This window comes from Amblyomma americanum, chromosome 9 (assembly GCF_052857255.1).
Source record: "Amblyomma americanum isolate KBUSLIRL-KWMA chromosome 9, ASM5285725v1, whole genome shotgun sequence".
Taxonomy (NCBI): Eukaryota; Metazoa; Arthropoda; class Arachnida; order Ixodida; family Ixodidae; genus Amblyomma; species Amblyomma americanum.
Window position 1 is genome coordinate 136,121,899 of NC_135505.1, and position 20,921 is coordinate 136,142,819.

The following is a 20,921-nucleotide window of genomic DNA, read 5'->3' on the forward strand; positions in this document are numbered from 1 at the left end:
TAGTTTTAACTTTCAATATTCTTCTATGATGGCGCTGACATTTAGAGCTCGCTGTTGGTCACTATAGCAGAGCAATTCAAGCCCCACTGGAGCTCCTCTTGGCAACCTTTTTTCTTTCTATTTATCTGACTCGTTACGGGGGAGGGGCTCTTTACAGAAAGAGATTAGTTTCAGCAACAATGTGTGTCCGATAGTGGAAGAGTCCACAGAAAGCCTGGCAGGTGTGTCCAGTTGTGATAACGACAGCGTGTGGGCGATAAGATTCGGGTAACTTCTCTCTGTCTGGACGCTGCTTGTCTGTGTGGTTTGTTCCGGTGCGATGAGGTGTGTAACGTCTGTCGCTCCCTTTGGGGTGTGGTGAACCCTCTTTTCCTCGTTTTGTGTGCTATTCTAAAGGGAGACATCTGTTTCTTGCAACGCAGGCCAAAATCCCCTCCGCCGGCGGTGAAGGTTGAAGAGTTTCCAGAGGACACCTTTGATGTCACGCTCGTCACACTTGATACATGTGGGTGTTTTATCTGTGCACGTATTTTCTTATCGATATGCCGATATAAGTTCGAACTTGCCAGCACTGATCACGTGTGAGCTGCGTTTGACAGGGTTCAGTTGCTGCCACAGTCACATTATTATTGCACTCGCAAAATGGTTCTCAGTTTTTGCGACTTTGAGTAACGGCAGTTTTGCTGTGCGTATTTGTTGGGTGATTTCACCTACATCCATTTCTCATTTTAATTTCATTTCAGCACTGCTCTTTTTCTCAAGTTTTCATACGGTAACTGGATGCAACGAACAATTGCAGAATTCTTGCAGTTTCGCTGCAACCATGTTTGACTGCATTAGCCTTGAAGTATAATTTTCAAGAAATTGGCTGCCATCATGAGCGGTGTGAAATCTCGTTCTAGAAGACACCTCACGTTTGTTTCTGCATAGGTGTCTTTGAAAGAAGTTATAAGTTTGGGTTGATGTTTAGCTTAGCTCTACCTTTTCACAGCGGCACAGTGCACATTATATGGCACAGTTTGTAAGACAGTCTCGTCGGGTGCAAGCAATGGAAGTAAATGTAACTGCAAGCTGAGATCAAAGTGCGCTGATGCGCAAGCGTCTGAGGTGCATCTCTAAAATGTTCAGTGTCCCCTTTGCTGGCGAAATTTGATCGTGGGACTGTGTTTCAGCTACTTTTGATGAGTGAACACATGCATCTGGCTTAGTTAACGTAAAGCAGGTGTGTTCCCAATCTTTTTAGCCTTGAGGTGGGAAGGGGAATGCCACCCAGCGACTTTCAAGGGGTGCCAGTGAAACCCTGCATGCACGGCCGCTGGTAATGGTGTCTTCTGGTGAATTCTGAGTTCTCTTAATGTTGACTGGCTGTGTAGTGAAGAGTCCGCTGTGATTAGTCCCAAAATAAAATAGTTAAAAAGAAAGGTTGGGTGGGGTTAGCACATGCATGGGCCCATGTGCTCTGGGTCCCTGAACACTACCGGGAAGGAAGACCCAGGGGTTCCGTGCAACCTGGTTTGAGGACCCTCAATGTTGAGTAACTGCGAGGAGGTTGGGTGTTGTGGGAGCTAGAGTCACTAAATAAAGACTTAGAGTACCGGCACTCTTTTCTCCTATTGTTCTGTGCTGCCGCCACGATCATTGGTCAGTGCATCACGTGATATTTGTTTACACTGCGACGGTTCATGGGGGCTGCCATTTTGTGGCTTATGCGTTTTCAGTCGGGCAACTGTGGTAGTCCTAGCGCTGCGAGTGCTGCCGGTGACCAGGGATTCCGCGCCTCGCAGCATTTCAGCTCCGCACGACGAAAGCATAAACTGAAGGCAACAGCTGTACCGTTTGCATCTGAGCGGCTCCATGCCGTACGGCTACGATCCCCGCCGCAGCGCAGGGTGGCGAACAGCGTTGTTTACACAATGGCCTGGCCAAAGTTAGCGGCGAGGTCGCCGAAGCGGCAATCTGGCAACAATGATAAGCAACAAAATGGCCGCCCCTGCTTACCGCCATGCTGCAGTGACGGTACTCTAAGTCTTTATTTAGTGACTCTAGTGGGAGCCAGTACACCGGTGCCGCCGGTGTCGGTCAGCCTGACTCTTTGTGTTGTTGTTCCCCTCTGGCAGACAACTCTGACCTGAACCTGTGCATCGAGGAGAACCGGTATGAGGCAGAGTCCCTCAGTCAGCATGGCTTCGGCCTCATGTGGGCTGGGGCACGGGCCACGTTCGGCGCCAACAAGGGGAAGATCTGCTTCGAGACCAAGGCAGGTGCAGCCTGTGGCAAAGCAGGCATTGATGTCTCCATTTGCAGTTCTTGGCGACTACTTTGTTTCACGTACGTAGAGCTCTTACGGGTGACCAGTGCGCAGAACGGAAAAGGTATGCGCGAGTTTCACCTACGTACGTGATATTCGGATTTTTATGTTGCGGTCTTTGCGTTGCTTGTGTACGTATCGTTGGCAAACATGGCGGCACCCTGCCCGCTGCTTCACAGCGATAACAGCTTCGTCGCTAATCCCTTGACGCGATATCGTGTTCTAACCTGCTGCATTCGCCATCGATTTGCCCACTCTAACCCTCGCATAAAGTTTCAAGCGACAAATAGCTTTTGTTTTTCAGATATAAGGGCGATTTCCCAGCTGCTAAGCCTGACGAAGCAGCGCTCCGATGCAGTTCGACTGGCTTGGCTTTGACTCGTCTTAGAGTGGCTACAGCAGTGTCTTCATCTGTCAGTAGATGGCGCTAGGAAGATCGCGTAGCGCCTGTCGCGTACGTGCAACTAAAAGGGTTTGAAACGACATGCGCGTATGTTACGTAGACTTCTCGCGTTTGCGTACGTGAACTCTGTACGTACGTGAAACTAAAAAACTAGTAAGGGCTTCAGTTCATGCAGCGTTCAAAACTAGAGGCATTAAGAATGACCCCTTGAGTTGGACTGCAGTAAAAAGCTCGTTGATTCAAACTAACCTAAGTGGACAAAATATGCGGTCGGAAAGCGGTCGGGTAGTGGTGAGATTGCCCAGTTCTATTGTTACCTTCATCGCCTTCTGCTTTTTTTTTTTTCCGGAAGGCAACAGCCAACACTGGAACTTATCGAAGACCTCTTTGCTTGCCTTCAAAACTGAAAAAGAGGCGGATGGTGTTCAGCGCATCAGAAGTTGAACAGTGGAGGGACACACTGGAGATGCAAAGTGCATGTGACCGCTTGTGAGTGTGGTTGCAAGGCTGGAAAATGGAGTGACAGTCGCAGGGGTTGCGCGACCATTCAGGCCAGAAAGTGAATGTCGTCGGGACGGCTGCATGTACTTTGCCCGATTTTCCAGCCTTCAAACTCAAAGCTGCAAACTGCCAAACTATTGAGTGTGCTTTTGAAGCGAAAAGCTTCACTAGGCTCGTCAGCACCGGGCTTCGCGTGAGCCACTCTACAGATTTGCCACAGCTGCGCATGCGCGAAACCGAGTGACGTCACGCGGAGCGCAGGTGGTCGCTTCTGCCGCAGCCGTCATAGCCACCGCGCGCTGACTCCGTCGTCTGGCCGTGAAGGCGAGTGACGTCACGCGGAGCACAGGTGGCCGCAGCAGTCGTCGCCGCCGCGCTGCCTCCGTCGTCTGACCTTTCGCCATGGAAGGAGGAGAAGAAGACCCAGAAGTGGTAGCGTGAGAGTTGGCTCAAAAGCAGCGAAGATATGGAAAGTGCAAGGCTAGACAAGTGGCTGAAACGCCAGAATCACGAGGGGCACGCCTTGCTAAATGGCGGCAAAAGGATCAAAAACCAAACGAAACAAGTGAGCCGACGGTGTTCAATTGGCGTTGACAACTTTGCAAACTCCGTTCATTTTCACGAAAAGAAAGGCGCAAAACCGGCTCTGTGGGTCAATGGAGACCTCAATCTCGCTTTTCGCCTTGTAGTATATCCTGGATTAGCTGAACTAATCCATATTAATTTTTGGCGATGTCGTGTTTCAATAATGAACCGGCGTTGACTTTACACATTGGTTTCAATCTTCTCTTCTCTTGAAGCATTTCGGCGCGGTAATTAATTACCGCAGGTGCAGATAGACAACTGCATAGGTAGACCACTATGGCTGCTGCACATGAAAACCAACAGAAAGACTCTGAGCTAACGACAGCGAAAGCTCCAATTTGTTCATTTCGCACACGTCGCGGTTTCATGCCCGACCACTTGGTTTTGTAACCGGAATGCTGGAGACTGTGACACGCCCACGGTGGTTGCACCCGATTTTCTATGTTGCTGCTGGCCGCGTCATCTCTCGCTCAACAACAATACCTAACACAGCAGGCTACTGAAGCCTCTGAGATCAGCTGTCAAGTAACTGTCTCGAAGGTAATGCGGCTAGTTGCTGCTGCCATGCAGTTTTACCCTCCCGCCTTGCCTCCAAATAATCGGCATAGCCTCGTAGCTGCGCTGCTCACTTGGCGCTGTGTAGTTCAAATTATTGGTGGTCAGCTCATTCACGTTTGAATTAACGAACTATGTTTTACATAGACTCCAATGGAGTATGGACGGACCAAGTCATACTGTTCAAATTGTCCAGAAATTTGAATTAATGAAGCTTGATATAACGAGCTATCATCTCATGCAAGGGACCACAGAAATTTTTAAAATTATCAGAGTTCGGATTATCGAGGTTTTTCTGCATTAAACATCTGTTACCTTTCGCTCTGTAACGTGGTCCATTTACTTCTGTCCACGACTTTACGGCCAGTACCGACTTGCCCAGTTTTTCTTATTGGTGAAACTGTATGTTTCAAGTTAATTTTTTTTTTGGCCCTCAACAGGCAAAATTGCCTTGTGATATGGCTAGAGCTGATGCGAGGTTTGTGCTCTGCTCCCAACAGATTACAAAGTACCTGGACGTCTCTCACCTTCCCTCGGACGAGCCCACTCCCAATGTGGCACGTGTGGGTTTCTCTGTCGAGGAATCATCTATGCAGTTAGGTGGGTGCCATTCCAGCGCTTTTCCCATGCGGGCTGCTTTGTACCACCTGTCATTGAGTTGGCAGTGCAGGCCAGCATTTTTTGGGGAGGGGGTGTATGTGCGTGCACATCATTGACAGCCTGTCCTTGCCCCCTTTCCAGGCGAGGAACCCCTGTCATACGGCTATGGTGGCACGGGCAAGATCTCAGTGGACTGCAAATTCAAGGACTACGGGGAGCCCTTTGCGGAAGGGGACGTCATTCTGGGCATGGCGGTAGGCACTCGTTCGATTGCTGCATTGACTTGCCTCGGGCTGTTCAGACAGTGGGATGGGGGTTGTTGTGCCTTAGTTGGGAGCTTTTGCGAACTTTTTTCCTGTGTCTCTCACACTAAACAGTCACCAGTGGGCTTCGTTGTAGTGATTTTTTTCTCTCTCTCTCTCCGGCTTGTGTTTGTGGGCGTAAGCCTGAGTGGCGTTCCTCTACCTGTACACACTTTTTTTTCCCCAGGACTTGGACAGCAGCCCTGTGCGGCTGTCTTTTGCAAAGAATGGCCGGGACCTGGGCACGGCCTTTGAGATCCCCAGGGAGACACTCAAGGGACGGGCGCTCTTCCCCCACGTCCTGGTCAAGAACTGCGCCTTCCAGTGCAACTTTGGACAGCTGGTGAGTGTGAGGAAGTGTGCGCGTTTTCGGTTCGCTTTGCATGCAGGCTCGCTGATCTGTCACTGCGGGGAGCCGTGACGGATCGCAGCAGCTGACGTTGGTCGGGAGCATTGTCTACCAAATATGAAGCTTGTCTTTGTACGTCTTGTGTGGAGATTGAATGCGAAATCATCTGAATAGAATGGTGCACTCGTGTACAGCTTTCTTGGAACCTCTTTGTTGAGCAGCAACTTCTTTTGGCCTGGGGCTCAAGCCTGGCATAACCAGTGGACTTAGGCCGGTTACTGTAGTGGTGGGTCAAGTAGTGCATGTCTGCGGTTACTGTAGTGGTGGGTCAAGTAGTGCATGTCTGCTATCAATGAGAAAACTCCCAATTTGTCCCTTATTGACTTGATTGTAATGCGCACCCATTTTTCGCAGAAAAAAAAAGGTGCAATGTCTTCAGTTGTAATGTGCTGCGGATTTTCATGTTTTTATAAAAAGTTAGGTCGATATCCTCGGCTGCAGTAGGCAGTATGGCAATATCAATGTGCAAAAATGCTAAGCCGTCATGCCGATGGCATTGTGGTGTTGCGGGTGTGATTTCGTTTTCGTGCTCGGTTCTAACATGCTTGTCATTTTTAGATTGTTTTAACGGGTAAAAGAGGTGCATGGTAGAACGGAGTGAATAATGTAAATGGTGGCATTGTTTGTGACGTGCACAGGCGGAGCCATGGTTCAATCCACCAGACTTGAGCTACACGTTCATCGCGTGTGTGCCACTGGACGAGAGGATACGTGGCACGATTGGACCGAAGAAGAAGGCCGATTGTGAGGTGCGTGTGGTGATGGGGCGTGGGAAGTACGTCTTTGATGGTGGCAGGCTCCCAAATGTGCACCCACAAAGTGTGCACGCACGTGTGATTGTGCCTTTTGGTGCATTCCGAGAGTGATCAATATTGCTTTGTGGTCAGACCCTGTGCTATTAATGTACAGGTCTAGAGCAAGTTGTCAGTGAAATGACATTGGCTGACCACTATGTAAGGCGGGCATACTCAGTTTGTATTAGCATGTCTTTTTAGTTTTTTTAAATGTGCTGAGCAGCAGCATATATGCCTTGGCTTTCGTCCATTCCTGCCCATTGTGGATGTGAAAAAGAATGTGCAGACACACAGGCGCTCAGAAAAATGTCCAAATTGAAGTTACAATAGCTGGCTGTACAGGGAAATAGGTGTATGCTTCAAGAGTTTAGAGCGTGATTAGTCCCAAAGTAGAGTGGGTAAATGGAAGATGAGTCTGCACCCATGCTTAAATCTAGGGGCTCAGTGAAAACACTTTAGTAAACCCAGTTTGAGAACCCCTGATGTAACCTCATGTTCTCGAGCTGTGCAGTGAGCCCTGGTTTGCATTCCATGATCTGCACATTACATTAGCTCAGCCGTGGGATCTCGTAAAATCATGCTGTTAGCGGTGAGTCTACAAGGTGCTGTAGCTTGACCATTGTCTCTGGAGGTTTTTATGGACTCGCTTACAAGCAACCCATCAGAGAACGGGAAGGTTCAAGGTGTCTGCCATTTTTGAGATATTCAGGCAGCTCTTATGGACGGGGGAAAGATTGAATAGTCCTGAACAGGCACACACCGTGACATGTACACCGACCTTAGCCGTGTGCCGGTCAGTTGAGCGCTGCAGTGGTATTGGCTTGCAGCCTTGGAGCTGGTAGTTGACGCTGTTATTTTCCACCTCCTCAGATGATCATGATGTGCGGCCTGCCTGGCTGTGGCAAGACTACGTGGGCCAACGAGTACACGGCCAAGTTCCCCGAGCGCAAGTACAACATCCTGGGCACCAACAACATCATCGACAAGATGAAGGTGCGCAACCACAACAGTCTTGGCAGCATGCCCCCCTTGTCGGCATTCATTTTAGCATGCTTTTGCTTTGGAGAGGGTCTAGTCTAAAGGCTTGGGCTTGGTCTAAGTTTTGTACTACGCAAGTTCACTTCTGTGTCCTTTGCCCAAAATGGCACTGTTGCAGGCTTACCTTGAAAGAAGCGTGCATGGTGGCGAACTTTTCCAGGGATGCGTGAGCATTGGGCTGTCCTTCCTTACAGCCAAAGCTGTCGTAGCTGTTCAAAGCTTTTACTAGTGCAGTAAAAGCTTATTTCGAACTGGCGCCCGGTTCCTGGCACAGCCCTGTGTATTTCAATGGGGGAAAACTCCCTATAATTCGATAACGACCGGTAGCGAGTAAAACACGCTCCAAATTTACCAGAGATGTAAAACAATGGAAAAGAAAAACAGTGCATGCCGTAGCAGGTTTTCGCTGCCGGAGCACTCGCCCGCGCCGCTGATGCATCGGCTCGAGCCGTTCCAAGTTTTCGTTGTGCCGCGGTCGCTGGATCACGATCACATGGTGTAAACAACGTAGTATGGTAGTTCTGGTGATGACGGCTTTTGTTGGTGCCGCGAGCGCGAGCTACGGGGACAGCAGCGTGGAGACGTTCGAGCCCTGAGTGACGCCGATATAATTGAGGCTGCATGCTCCCAGCAGACGGCGCGGGGCTCACGTGCGGTGAGAACAGCCGACAGTGATGACTCCGACGGCGGCAACGAAACTGTGCCACCGCCATGTGGACATGAAGTAGCATCGGCACTAAATGTTGCAGCACGCCACTTCTCTGTCAGTGAGAACTCTGATGTTGCGCGCAGGAGCTTTGGGCAAGCTGCCGACACGATGCTGAGTCTCGGCAGAAGAAACGCAAGCAAACGCACTTTGCCGATTACTTTTAATTTTGACAACCCATAAACAGGTTTTGGAGTATAAATAGCGTCCTATATTCCAACACTAAAGCTAGCTGCTCACGCGAATGCATTCCATTACTTGTTTCTGGCTCATAACTGGCCGATCAATGTATTTCATTTCCCACTTGGACCAGATGAATTTAATTCTCAGAATATGCCCGCCACAAACGTGTAGTAGCGCCTAGCTCGTGGTAACAAGTCTAGATGGGACTGCTGCTGGTTCTGCCTGTGCGGCGGGCTGCTATAACCGTTCATTTTAGCGCCCATTCGATAATTCGAACTTTGCTTAATTCAAACAATTTTCCGGTCCCCTTCGAGTTCGAATTAATGAGCTTTTACTGTAGCCATTTTTTAAACGTCTTTTCTTTCTCATCAATAGGTAGTAAAACTAATGTTTTAGGCCCTCTACGCCACCGGTCACTTCTCACATTTTCATAAAATTCTGCAGGAAACTTTTTCTGTGCCTTGTTCTTGGCGCATGATGGCCTTGGCTGCCTATGTCTCATTAAACACAACACAACTGTTTAGCTTTGTACAAGCCGTGTACCGTATTTACTCGAATCTAGGCCGGCCACGATTCTAAGCCGAGACCCGAAAGTTGAAGGCCACAGAAAAAAAAACTTACCTCGATTGTAGGCCGGCCGAAAAAACAACACTGTTTATACCTCATTATCACAATTATTTTTATGACGCGACACGACTCTTCTTACATCGCCGCGCACGTGAAAGTGCGTGGCGCGAAACGACTGCACCATGTGTCTGCGCATAGGCGACTTGGTGTAGAGAGAGGAACTCGAGTGAGACACAGCGGAAAGCATCGTGCCTGCATGCTCTGCCGAAGCGTGATTGATGGCCCCGAGAGGGACCGTTGAAAAAAAAAAGCTGCCAAAGGAGCTTTGAGAGAAGAGGAGGAGGAGAGGCGGCGTTGGGCGAGGAGACATATGCAACGCCAGCTTGGGATCAGCCCCCGCTCATTCGTCATCATCATCGCTGACTTCTTTATCGCTGGCCTCCTCGAACAGTGCACTATCTTCACTGCCATCAAGTGCATTAGAGATGCAGCACTTGCGGAATGAGCGTGCAACCAAGCTTTCTGGGATGTCATCCCAGGCTGCAGCTATCCAAGTGGCTACAACTCCCAGTGAGGCGCGCTTTATTCGGCCTGTTGGTGTAAGCTCGCGCCGCTCTTCACTAAGCCAGTCCACGTAGTACTTGCGCAGCCGATCCTTGAAAGGCTTATTGAGGCACACATCAAGAGGCTGCAGCTGGCCTGTCATGCCGCCGGGTATGATTGCGACGTCGGTACCGGCTTCAAAAAGCGCAGCTTTTACGCCGTCAGTGAGGTGTCCACGGTAAGAGTCCAGGACGAGGAGGGAACGTTTGGCCAAGAGGGCCCCTGGACGCCGCTGCCAAACCATTCTGATCCACTGCTCAACCATATCGCTCGCCATCCATCCATTTTCGTTGGCGCGGACGATCACATTTCTTGGAAACACTTCCCGAGCTGGTAGAGTCTTCCTCTTAAAAATTATATACGCCGGCAGCTTGTGGCCATCCGCCGTGCAGGCCAGCATTACAGTCACGCGCTGCTTTTCGTATCCGGCCGAGCGCACTTTCACTTCCTTGGCACCTTTTTCGTTCACGGTGCACGCCACTGGCATGTCAAACCATACCGGCGTCTGGGCAGCGTTTCCCATTTGTCCTACGGCGTAGCCGTGCTCCATCCTCTTCCTTATTACGAATCTGAAATGAGATCAGCTTCTCTTCGAAGTCGCCCGGCAGCTTTTGACAAATGGACGTGCGACGTCGGAGGCTGAAGCCAAAGCGCTTCATGAACTTCTGCAACCAGCCCCGGCTGGCTTTGAACAGTTCCCGGGGGACGCCTCGCTCTCTCGCCAGCTCTCTTGCTTTGGCTTGCAGCACTTCCGTGGTCACTGGAAGTGCCGCTGAGCTCTGCGTCTCCACAAACTCGGCCAGAGCTACCTCCACTTCTGGATGGCGGCCTTTCTTGGGGCTCGTGAAAGCCGTTCTCGTTGCCGCGCAAGCAAAAATTTCGTTACGCTGCCCCCTCCAACGGCGAACATTCTTCTCATCCACGCCGAAGTCCCACCCGGCTTGAAGATTTGACGACTGCTCTGCAGCGACTATAACTTTCCGCTTGAAGGCGGCACTATAATGGCACCGCCTGTTTGGTGCCATGGTGTTGGTGATAAAAACTACGCACGAAAACTTCACTGCTGCGAATGTGCTCACGCCACCGCACGAGAACAGAACAAGGCCAAAATGGCAGCCAGTGCTCATGTGTGCTTTGATCAGTATCGGCTACGGATAGCAACGGCTACAGTGCTGTCTTTCGTTGGCGTTTTGTGGGGGCGCCACCTGCGTGCTACATTTATTCGTATTTTACGAATACGAAACCTCGAAACGAAATCCTCGAATCTAAGCCGACATAAGAGTTCTACATCTCGTTTTTTTTAAAAAACTATCGGCCTAGATTCGAATAAATACTGTAATGTGTTCGGCGGACAGCACCACCATGCACCTCAAAGTGCGATTGAGCTCTCCACTGACCCAGTGAGGCAGTTATGCACCTTTCCTTTCCTCAAAGCCAAATGGAGAGTTTAGACTGCAAATAAGGCAAACTTTAGAACTAGACTCATTACTTCGTGCAAGGGGGCCTCGGAATCTCGTGAAGTGTGCCGGGAATGTGATCGAACCAAAGACCGCAGGTCAAGTGCGCATGTGAGCACGCTGACGCCAAAATGGGTCTGCCACTTCAGACCTTTCGGCTGCTACTGCCAATCGGTTTTTGCTGATTAATACGCTGAGCGGTGTCAGCTTGGCATGGAAAAGTACTTGAACCAGCATAGTCTTGCAGAACTGTTGACTAAGCCGTTCATTACTGTCAGTCGAGCGCTGGATCTTCGGAAGATCATAATAACTTAGGACCACAGGACGTCTGCCAGTAAAGTGATTCCAGCAACCTGTTTTACACTGGGCGATTAATTAATGCTGGGGGCTGTCATGTCATCTGTACTTTCAATGCATTATGGGTTTGAAGCATTCACTGGGGCTGTGCAGATTTTCCATAAAAATGCCTGTCGCCTCATTGAAAGGGGAACATGCAGTCTGAACTCCGCTGTAGTCTGAGAGAAATTTGAGGAAAATGATGTTCTCATGCAAGGGCCGCGCCCCATCAAAACCACAGAAAGAAAGTGCAGCTCTTGCAAGAGTTTGTACTGTAAGTTCCGAAGGTGGTGACAGGTGGCCGTGCTTTGCTGATCCGCAGGTCATGGGCCTGCCCCGAAAACGCAACTACTCTGGACGGTGGGACGTGCTCATCGAGAAGTCCACCAAGTGTCTCAACAAGCTGCTCGAGCTGTCGTCAAAGACTCCGCGCAACTACATCCTGGACCAGGTGAGGAGGAAGGGGGGTGCCACTTTGCTGGCGACCTCTATCTCTGGTCGCTACAAGAGAGAACCTCTGTGTCCTCCCCCCTTGTCAGACCTCGTTTTGGCGCCGAGGCTTTTCTCTTCTCTTGTCACGACCGGGCGGACTGCTGACCGGGCTGCCCTGTGTGTGCGTACTGCTCGTTTCAGACGAATGTGTACCCGAGCGCCCAGCGGCGTAAGATGCGCCCCTTCGAGGGCTTCAAGCGCCGAGCCGTAGTGATAGTGCCCACGGATGAGGAGTTCATCAGGCGGTGTCAAAAGCGGGAGAAGGAGGAGGGCAAGGACGTGCCGGACATTGCCGTCCTAGAGATGAAAGGTGCACACCGTTCCACGTTTCCTCATCACGCGTGCGCGCGGTGTAATCCTGCCGGCAGGGGCGCAGCCACCGCTCCCTGCGGTTCCCCCAGGGGTGGGGGGTGCCCGGCCGCCCCAACTTGAGAGGGTTCTTGTGGAGGCCGACACCTGCTTGGCATTTTTGAGCACTTGGGAAGTCTGCCCTACAAGATTCTCTCAAGCCTGGGTGCTTGGATCTCTTGTCAGTAGTAGTGTTCTTTTGTCAGTCATTTTCTTGTGTAACTCGAGGTGTTAACTAGTGCCTCGTGTGTAGAAGTGTGTGCACTTTACTAAGCCTTGCCCCCAGCAGTGTCAGGTTTGAGCATGCATTCTTGCACGTCATTGCTAGTTAGTCTCTCTCATGTTGTCGGCTGTTCTTCCGTCTAGTTTCGGTTGCCTCTGTGCTGTGTGGCGTGCACTGTGGTGTGAGGGTGGCGTTGTAGCCTTCAGTTGCAAAAGGTTTTGTGCAAAAGTGGCCCTTCTCTTCCCTGATGCTGTCCCGTAGCCAACTTCGTGATGCCTGAGCAAGGGAGCCTGTTTGATGAGGTGATCTACACGGAGCTCCCGCGAGAGGAGGCGGAGCCTCTCGTGAAGAAGTACAACGAGGAGGGCCGGGCGGCATGCGGGCCCCCGCAGTCACGCTTCCGCCAGGGTGGCGGTGGCTTCAACGACCACCGTGGCGGCGGCGGCTTCAATGACCGTGGAGGATTCAGGCAACCTTTCCGCGGTGAGTGTCCCGGCTGCTCTTGATCCTGAGAAGTAGCGCTGGCAGTAGTGTGTTCATCATCTCCTCTCCAGTTCACAGTACTTAAATTAGGGGCATGTGACCGTTTTAAATTTTAAATAGAGTGCGAATGGTATTCGGTTCTTTGGCTATTCAAAAAGAATTCAAGCTTCCTAATCAAGCGTTACACACAAATCAGGGTACACAAATTATGTACCCACCTGCGATGGTCTTGTTGTTATAAGACCGCAGTATTTATAAATAAAATAAATAAATAAAGCGTTCAGATTTTACGGAGCTTATGCAGCAGAACGTTGCGGAATATCCATATGGCAGTATCTTGCACTTGTCACATTGCTCTTTCCTCAGAGAATCGCCTGCCGTCATTGACCGATCTTGAAAGTGATGCGATAGTGCATGACGAATGAGGGCATACACTGTCAACTAGATTTTTTTTTCCTTGCGTTGTTTCTTCCCACTTACAATTCCAGCGGGGTACTGGAAATTGATTAGCAATACAGTTAAACCTGGATATAACAAAATCGAACAAAAAAAAGTCTGGCATCTTTCATTACATCTCAGTAGGTGTTTGTTGTATGCTTTTTTTTTTTTTTTTTTTTTGAGCCGTCGCAATGGCTCGGTGGTTATGGTGCTCAGCTGCTGGCCCGAAAGACGCAGGTCCGATCCCGGCCGCGGCAGTCGCATTTCGATGAAGCCAAAATGCTAGAGGCCCATGTACTGTGCGCATGTTAAAGAACCCCAGGTTGTCGAAATTTCCAGAACCCTCCACTGCGGCGTCCCTTATGGCCCGAGTTGCTTTGGGACATTAAACCCTCATAAACCATATGCGGTTTTCACGAGAAAACTCTGAAAGGACAATACAGAGTGGAAACCAAAATATGAAATACCTGAAGGTGAAATCGCCTTGAAAATGTTGACAGAAAACCTTATTACTCGAAGTCATAAATGCAGAGAGACATGTTGAGATTGAGAGATCACAGATAGTCGGCATAGCGAGCTCATCTGAGGTCAACTGCCGCAACACCTTCGTTGACTGGAGGTCCCAGACACGGGCACTTCAATGGGGGCAACATTGCGGAATTGAGAAAGTTTGTAAAATCGAGGAATTTGCTATACGGAGGTTCGTTACGTCTAGGTTTAACTGTACGTGCGAGGCAAGGTCACGAGGGGGCAGCTGCAAAAATTTCGCAAAATGACAAAATGCAAAAGATGCCAAAGCTTGTGGAAATGTTATTTCTAAACTGTTGAGTCTAATTTGTCATATTTCTGGGCTGATTTTGCCACAAATTCTCCGCCATGAATTTCACCGGTATGTGAATTTCGTTGTCATGGGGTTCGGCTATAGATATTTGAAAGGACTCCGCTTAGCTTGTCTGTAGGTCGAACTGGTGCGTTGCGAGCATGCATACGCCACACCTCAAGGCATTGTACAGGGGGTTCTTCTGTCGATCTGCAAGCTGTGCCTTGCCGTGCTAATTTGTCCGCCACTGCTGCAGGTGGATTTGACCGGCGGAGACCGTTCCAGCGAGGGCCACCTGGTGGTCCTGGATTCCGGGGAGGGCCGCCGCCTCCCAATCGCGGTGAGTCGGGTTTCTCCCATTCTGGTGGTGGGTCAGAATTTATTTTATGGGTGCTGGTACATGCTCTTGTTCTCCTCATGTATTCTCTCTCTCTCTCAGTCTGTAAATATATTCATTGCATTTGTTGGCAACGAATGGTGCGAAGAAAATCATGGGTGCTCTGTGCCATAGCACTGCCCCACAAGAAATGGGCTAAGCTAGTGAATTTTTTGGTGAACTGAGCTCTAGTGCAGTGCACGAGTGAGCCAGAAATGAGTACCGTATTTACTTGATTGTGGGGTGCCCTCGTTTGTAACACACTCGAAACATCACAACTTTGAAAATTCCGAAAGTTTTTGAATTGCTTGCTTCGAAGCTCGAGTTGAATACTGCATTAGTTGCTTCAGTATCAATACGTTGAAATATTCCAAAAAGTGGTCTCATCAATGCATAATCTTTTATGGAATTTGTTGCCCTTCAGTACAGTTGAATCTCATGAAAAATATTCACGTCATCCAGAATTAACAAAATTCGCATGAAGAGTTTGTGCAATTCTGTTTTCGGCTGACAGGGTTTACTTATGGGCCGCCCGCCACTGCTGACTCGCTACGCTGGTGGTGTACGGGTAGCAAGTAATTGGTGCTCGAGAGTGCAGATGAGGCTCGCATGTTCGTATCATCCGCAGTGGGGCACGGGGTTGTTCGCAACAGCAAATTTCTGCCTATTCCACACAGTGCACTCTGGCCAGGGCGTATAATAATTATGAGCGGACTAATCTCTTTCATGCCTCTTATGTTGAAGGGAGCTGTGTGTTTCATAGTGGCTGTGTTGTCCCCGCCCATGCAGGAGGAGGCTTTGGCGGTCCGCCTCCATACCGTGGTGGTGGTGGTGGAGGAGGCTTCCGAGGGGGTGGTGGATACAGGGGCGGGCCCCCAGGCCCACAAGGACCCATGGGTAGCCGGGGTGGCCCCCCGCCCGGGCCACCCGGCCCCCCTGGACCACACGGCCCTCCTGGTCGCGGAGGTGGTGACATGAGGAGGGGTGGGCCACCCCCTCCCCACAGAACTGGAGGAGGGGGCGGGTGGGGCCCACACCCATCACCCCCACCCCGGGGCTATGGGGGAGGTCGGGCAGGACCCCCACCCCACCCTGCGCACACACCGCCCCAGGGACATATGCCACCACCCCAGCAGCAGGTAGGGACTGGCCCTCCATTAGTTTCACATTTCTGATGGTCTTCACTTCACCCATGGTCGTCGAAAAAAAGTGACTGGTTATAACATGTTAAAATACCTAGCCTGTGTTCTCAGCAAAGACCCTTTTAACCTTGCATTTGGCACATGGTAGATCTAGCTGCTTATGTGCCATTGATTGAACCTCGCTAAAAAGTGCTTGATTTCAACGAAGCCCTCCTGTCTGCAGGGGTGTCACTACTGCAGCAGAAGGTGATGGTGGCCGCGATTTAGACAGCTGGGCTTGCCAGTTTGTGGACATGTACTTTTTTTTTCACGTTTCTGCGTTTATTCTGCTAGAAAAAGCCAAAATTTAAACTTGCAAAAAAGTCACTTTTTTTTTCCCTCTCATAATAAACCGTCCCCCCTAATTGATGCAACATATCTGGAGAAAAAAAAATATATGCATTAGGTGAGTGACTATGATATGACTGTGTAATCAATGCACCCTGCAGAGATTCGTAAATTTTAGAACGAAAGTGCATTTATGTGAGAAAAGAAGTGACATATTCTTGTAATGCTACGGCAAAACCTCTTTGATTGGATTCATGTCGATTCAGACTGCCGCCGGGGTCCCACCAAAAGTTCATATAAGGCTATGGCGTCGGAAGCTCGTTTATTTGGGCACTCCGGGGCTGGCACATATACAACAGATCGAATGTATCTGCATCAATTGCGGCGCTATGTGGCCACTGTGGCTGTGTGTTATAGTGTGGTCATGTGGTAACTGTTTGGTCAATTTGACCTTCATTGCAGACAGACGTGTCCTTGACAGACGTAAGTAGTAAGAGCCTAGTGCTTTTTTCTCCTGTTTCCAAAATTGCATTTTTTTTTTCCTGCAAATATTCATTGCACAGCACTATAAAAATATCAGTACAAAGTTGATTAGATGGGCTGTTGAACGGTGGTTATTTAACAAAAACAATAGTAAACAGCAGTAGAATCGAAACAAAATGCTTAGTGCTGCAGCAAGGCTTCGCAACTTATGCGTTTTCCAAAAAAAAAATGAGACTGCATCCTCTTCACATTACAATGGCTAACAGGTGTATCCTAAATTTCACTTGAGGATGTCGCTTGTGCGAGGGTCCAGCAACCGAGGTGTCAGACAATATGAACCACACTGTTTGCACCGCTGCTAAAAGTTGATGTCGCTCTGGGAAAAGACAAACTTCCCGGGAAACGAAACTGTAGTTCCCAGACAGTAAACTAGGTGGCGCAGCAAGTCCACAAAGGCTCTGTGACCGTAGAAGTAGCGTGTGGCATTCATGGGCCGCCCGTGACCCATGGTAAAGAAAGAGTTATGACATTTTGTCGCTCCGGCGCCAATGTGCGCTTCCTCTCCAGGGACATCACATGTCAAGGAGCTCCATCCAGCCTTACCGCACTGTACACTGAAAGATGCCGCAGACACCTTTACCGTTATCGGGCAGTCCTGCTTCCGATACTCCTGGCGGCGTGCATGAATCAAGGCATTTCATGGAGCTATGATGAGTCACCGTTGTCGCGCACTTTTCGGGTAATGAGATAAATTTTGCGCCAGATAAATTTTGCTCACACGTGACGCGATTTTTTGCTGTTTTCGGGGGCTGTTTGATAATTCGACTAGGATAATTTTGATGCTTGACCGCTCCCTTGAAGCTTGGATTACCTATATTTTACCGTAATAGCGATGCTCTGTTTCTGAGCTCCCCTGTGCGTGTCTTGTGCCTTAGCAAGGACTGCGTGACCAAGGCTGTGTGTATTCATTTTTTCAGTCCTACGGTGGTGGCTACGGGGGTGGCTACAACCAGCAGTACTCTTACGGACAGCAAGGTAGGGAATGGTTTTTTCTTCCTCCCTCGCTGCACCAGCTGGTGCAGCGAAGTTCCGAATGTGCATGCCCTAGGTGTCTGTTAGAAGCATGTGCAACTGGGTAGAAAGTAGAGCTTTGGCTTTAGTGCAGTGAAGTTACACGGAAATGAGCAGAATAATGGTACCAGGGACGGCAAATTGTGAGTTGTCTAAATTTGTGCTTTTGTTGTTTTGCCGTTCTTTCATATTGCGTATGTCTGTGGCAAAGCAAGGTGAACCCAAAGTGCTACTGTGGTCAAAATTCTCGATAGCGGCACATTGCACGTCTGCCCGCCATTGTTTCGTACATGCTAGTTGCAGGAGGAACGGTTTTGGCGAATGAGAGATTTCCCCACGTGTTCTGTTGTTTGAGTTCTCCGCCCTAGGCAGTGGTGCCCCTTGAATTGCGTGACATGTGTACTCTTCACCTGTGTTGCTGGGTTTGCCTGCAAATGAACCACAGACCTGACTCCAGGACAGCCTGGGGCCTTTGGAGAGCGGCATGTCGTTGCCGCTGCGCTTCTCGGTCTGGCCGTGCGATCGAGCGAGGACCGTGGCATGCTCAGTAGTCGTGCACGCTTCGGTGTGGCATGCTACAGCACACGAGTTCCGAACCGTGCATTTGTGAGAGCGAGAGAGAGTTGTGCCGTCAGGGGGTGCTGTATTCCCATTGGCGCCCCCGTTGTGTGTCGCGCAGGCTGGCCCCAGCCCCGACGTCAGCCGTGGTGACGCTGCTTCCTCCTCCCCCTGTTGTCTCCCCGACTCAGAGCCAGTGCTTTTGGGGTTCCCCTGCGCAGGCTACGGGCAGCACCAGCAGCCCTACGGCCAGCCACCGCAGGCTCACCCCCCTCCGCAACAGGTCGCCGCCGCCTACGGGGCTCCCCCACAGGCGGCCCCGGCCGCCGCCGCCGCACCGCCGCCCTATGGAGGACAGGCCGCGGTCCCTCAGCAGCCGGCCGTCGCTGCGGCGTACGGCCAGGCCACGCCGCAGCAGTACCAGCAGTACCAGCAGCAGTGGAATCAGTACTACCAAAACCAGCAGCAGTGGAACCAGTACTACCAGCAGCAGGGATACGCGGCGGGTGGCTATGCGCCGGCGCAGAAGTAGACCACCCCGATTGGCCTGCACTCCTGCTCCACGGAGGCTACGAAGAGCCCCCTTGCCCCCCTCCTGCTCTTTCCCGGGCTCGTTGTGCGCCACCTCTTTCTCGGGAGGGTTGCACCCAGCACCAGGGTCTGTCGTTGGGCTGTTGTGGTCTGTGCGCTGCCGACTGCTCTGTCTGTCGGTGATAGTGAAAAATTTTCAGAAGGTGGGGCCGGTCATCGTGTTTTGTGGTGAAACCACCTGTGTCCCTGATGGCGATTTTGCTAGGTGCTCCAAAAGCGGTGGCTTTGGTTGCCGATTCCAAAAAGCATGTCTGTGGTGGTTGGTGGCCGGGACCACACTGGCTCGTTTGGGCGAAGGCACAGCACTGCTTACTTGATGACGCTTGCGAGGCAATGCTGGCGGCTAGGCAGATGCCTGTTTTTCAGTGATGAAATGGAAGTGGGCAGGGCAGAGCCATTGTTCATGTCAGTTAAGTTTTTCTTCACCTTTGTTGCTGCATCTCCTTAGCAGAAAGCTTCATCTGAGTGGGTGCCATTTTGGTCCTGCTGTTTGAGCACCGTGCACTTGTGAGGCTGTTGATGTTCTCATACGAGGAATCAAACTGTGTGTGTTGAGTGTAAGGATGAACATGGTCAGGAAGCAAGCGATGCCTTACCTCCAGAGTGCTCAGTTGTGAGGTGTGCAAACAAGGCAGCGCTTCGTGGGTCTCTTGCCCGCGTTGAGCACATACGCACATTTTTCTGTCTTGTCAATTTTGTTTGCAACCATTCATCAAGCATGTTTCAATCTTCAAACCATCGTGGAATGTGTTTTGTCTCAGCATGCTCATGAGATGATGTCACTGTTCTCTAAATTTTGTCGAGTAGTACCATTTGTAACTTTCGACTCTGTTGAAGCTTTTAGTGATCACTGCTGCATATTTTCATTCACAATTTGCTACGTTAAAGGCATGTTTTTGCCTTGTGTATGTGTGTGGAGACCTCTGTTAGCTTTAAAAGCTTGTTGGTGTTTGTGTAATGTTTTATGGGGGTTCGCTTCACGGGTTCAGCCATTAACATCCACATTTTGGCCACGAATCTTAGCGCCACTTGCCCTCTGCCCACTTCGTGGAAATTTACACCATTGAGTGGGTGCATGTCGTGCATTATTTGAGTTTGATACAGTAGGTGTGTGAAATGTGAGATTGACTCATTGGTTGTTGAGCAAATCACACTACAGTCTTGGTTGTTGTAGGCGATAAGAGTAGGTTCTGGGACAGACTCTTATTTCTGGTGATCTTAGTTCGGGATCCAACTGGGCACCACTCATGGGTACTTCCGTTCGGTGTGTGTTGGCTCCTGCGGGTTTGGTGTCTGACGGAGTGGGGCATCGGGGCGGCTACCGTGGTAGGGGGTGTATGTTACCTGTACATTTTGATGAACTTGACTATTATCTCAAGCAGTTCAAAATAAGTTCATGCCTGTCATGTCACCTTGAGGGGAAATTTGTACATCACATCTCAATGAAAGTGTAATAAAAAAAATGCATTTCAGTACAAGCTGTGCAGTCTGTTGTTTCTTCGTATTTTTTTCAGGCACCTTACGATGCTCTCTGTAGTAACTGTGGGATGACCTGACTAACCGGATCGTGGGTGGTTCAGAAAATTCCAGGAACGTAGTGTTTGTAGCCAGTTTTTCTCAGCCCTCCTATCTATGCCCCTCAAGGACTACCATTGTGGCCGCACGTTTTTAGTTTCCAGAATCCAACCAACCATGAAAGTCTCACAGCGGCTACATCCTGTGGAACTGTCGGGAGGATCCACCGGAGGAAAAGATAATCAGTTTTAACTTTGTTAAACCTGTTATAGTGTGAAAGCATTCTTAAATCGCCAAGGTCGAATTTTGGCAATTGCCTGGGCCAAATTCGGAGGTCGCTATCATGTCTGGGACGCTCAATTATGGTTGGACATTGATTTCTGTCCCTATCGACCAAGGTCACATTTCGGGGGTGGGCCAAATTTGGACGTCGCCATCGTGTTGGGTGTGGTCAATTATTGCTAGCCATTGATATTAGTCCAAATCTGCCAAGGTCAAATTTGGAGTTGGCCCGAGGTCAATGTCAAAGACAATGCCATCATTGTGAACCTTGTAAGCATGGTACACCTTATCAAATTTGGAGGTCGCCATCGTGTTGGGCGTGGTCAGTTATTGCTAGCCATTGATATTGGTCGTAATCTGCCAAGGTGAAATTTGGAGTTGGCCCGAGGTCAATGTCAGACCATGCCATCATTGTGAACCGTGTA

The 20,921-nt window shown here is 50.1% G+C and overlaps 1 protein-coding gene across 9 annotated transcripts in view; it reads left to right on the forward strand.

The window, feature by feature from the left end:
* Positions 1 to 20,177, forward strand: part of LOC144104486 (heterogeneous nuclear ribonucleoprotein U-like protein 1) — a 28,858-nt gene extending 8,681 nt beyond the window's left edge. For 6 of the 9 annotated variants that reach the window (XM_077637528.1, XM_077637529.1, XM_077637530.1 and 3 more), the window contains 14 exons: positions 423 to 505; positions 2,118 to 2,257; positions 4,853 to 4,952; positions 5,094 to 5,206; positions 5,442 to 5,597; positions 6,302 to 6,412; positions 7,328 to 7,450; positions 11,670 to 11,798; positions 11,981 to 12,149; positions 12,672 to 12,893; positions 14,408 to 14,491; positions 15,317 to 15,666; positions 17,457 to 17,514; positions 18,330 to 20,177. In XM_077637528.1, coding sequence (XP_077493654.1) covers positions 423 to 505; positions 2,118 to 2,257; positions 4,853 to 4,952; positions 5,094 to 5,206; positions 5,442 to 5,597; positions 6,302 to 6,412; positions 7,328 to 7,450; positions 11,670 to 11,798; positions 11,981 to 12,149; positions 12,672 to 12,893; positions 14,408 to 14,491; positions 15,317 to 15,666; positions 17,457 to 17,514; positions 18,330 to 18,640 — 2,149 coding nt within the window. In that variant the 3' untranslated portion in view covers positions 18,641 to 20,177. Of the gene's footprint in view, positions 1 to 422; positions 506 to 2,117; positions 2,258 to 4,852; positions 4,953 to 5,093; positions 5,207 to 5,441; positions 5,598 to 6,301; positions 6,413 to 7,327; positions 7,451 to 11,669; positions 11,799 to 11,980; positions 12,150 to 12,671; positions 12,894 to 14,407; positions 14,492 to 15,316; positions 15,667 to 17,456; positions 17,515 to 18,229 lie in introns of all 9 variants that reach the window. The other 3 variants (XM_077637531.1, XM_077637532.1, XM_077637534.1) reach the window with 1 other exon arrangement.
* The last annotated feature ends 744 nt before the right edge of the window (positions 20,178 to 20,921 follow it).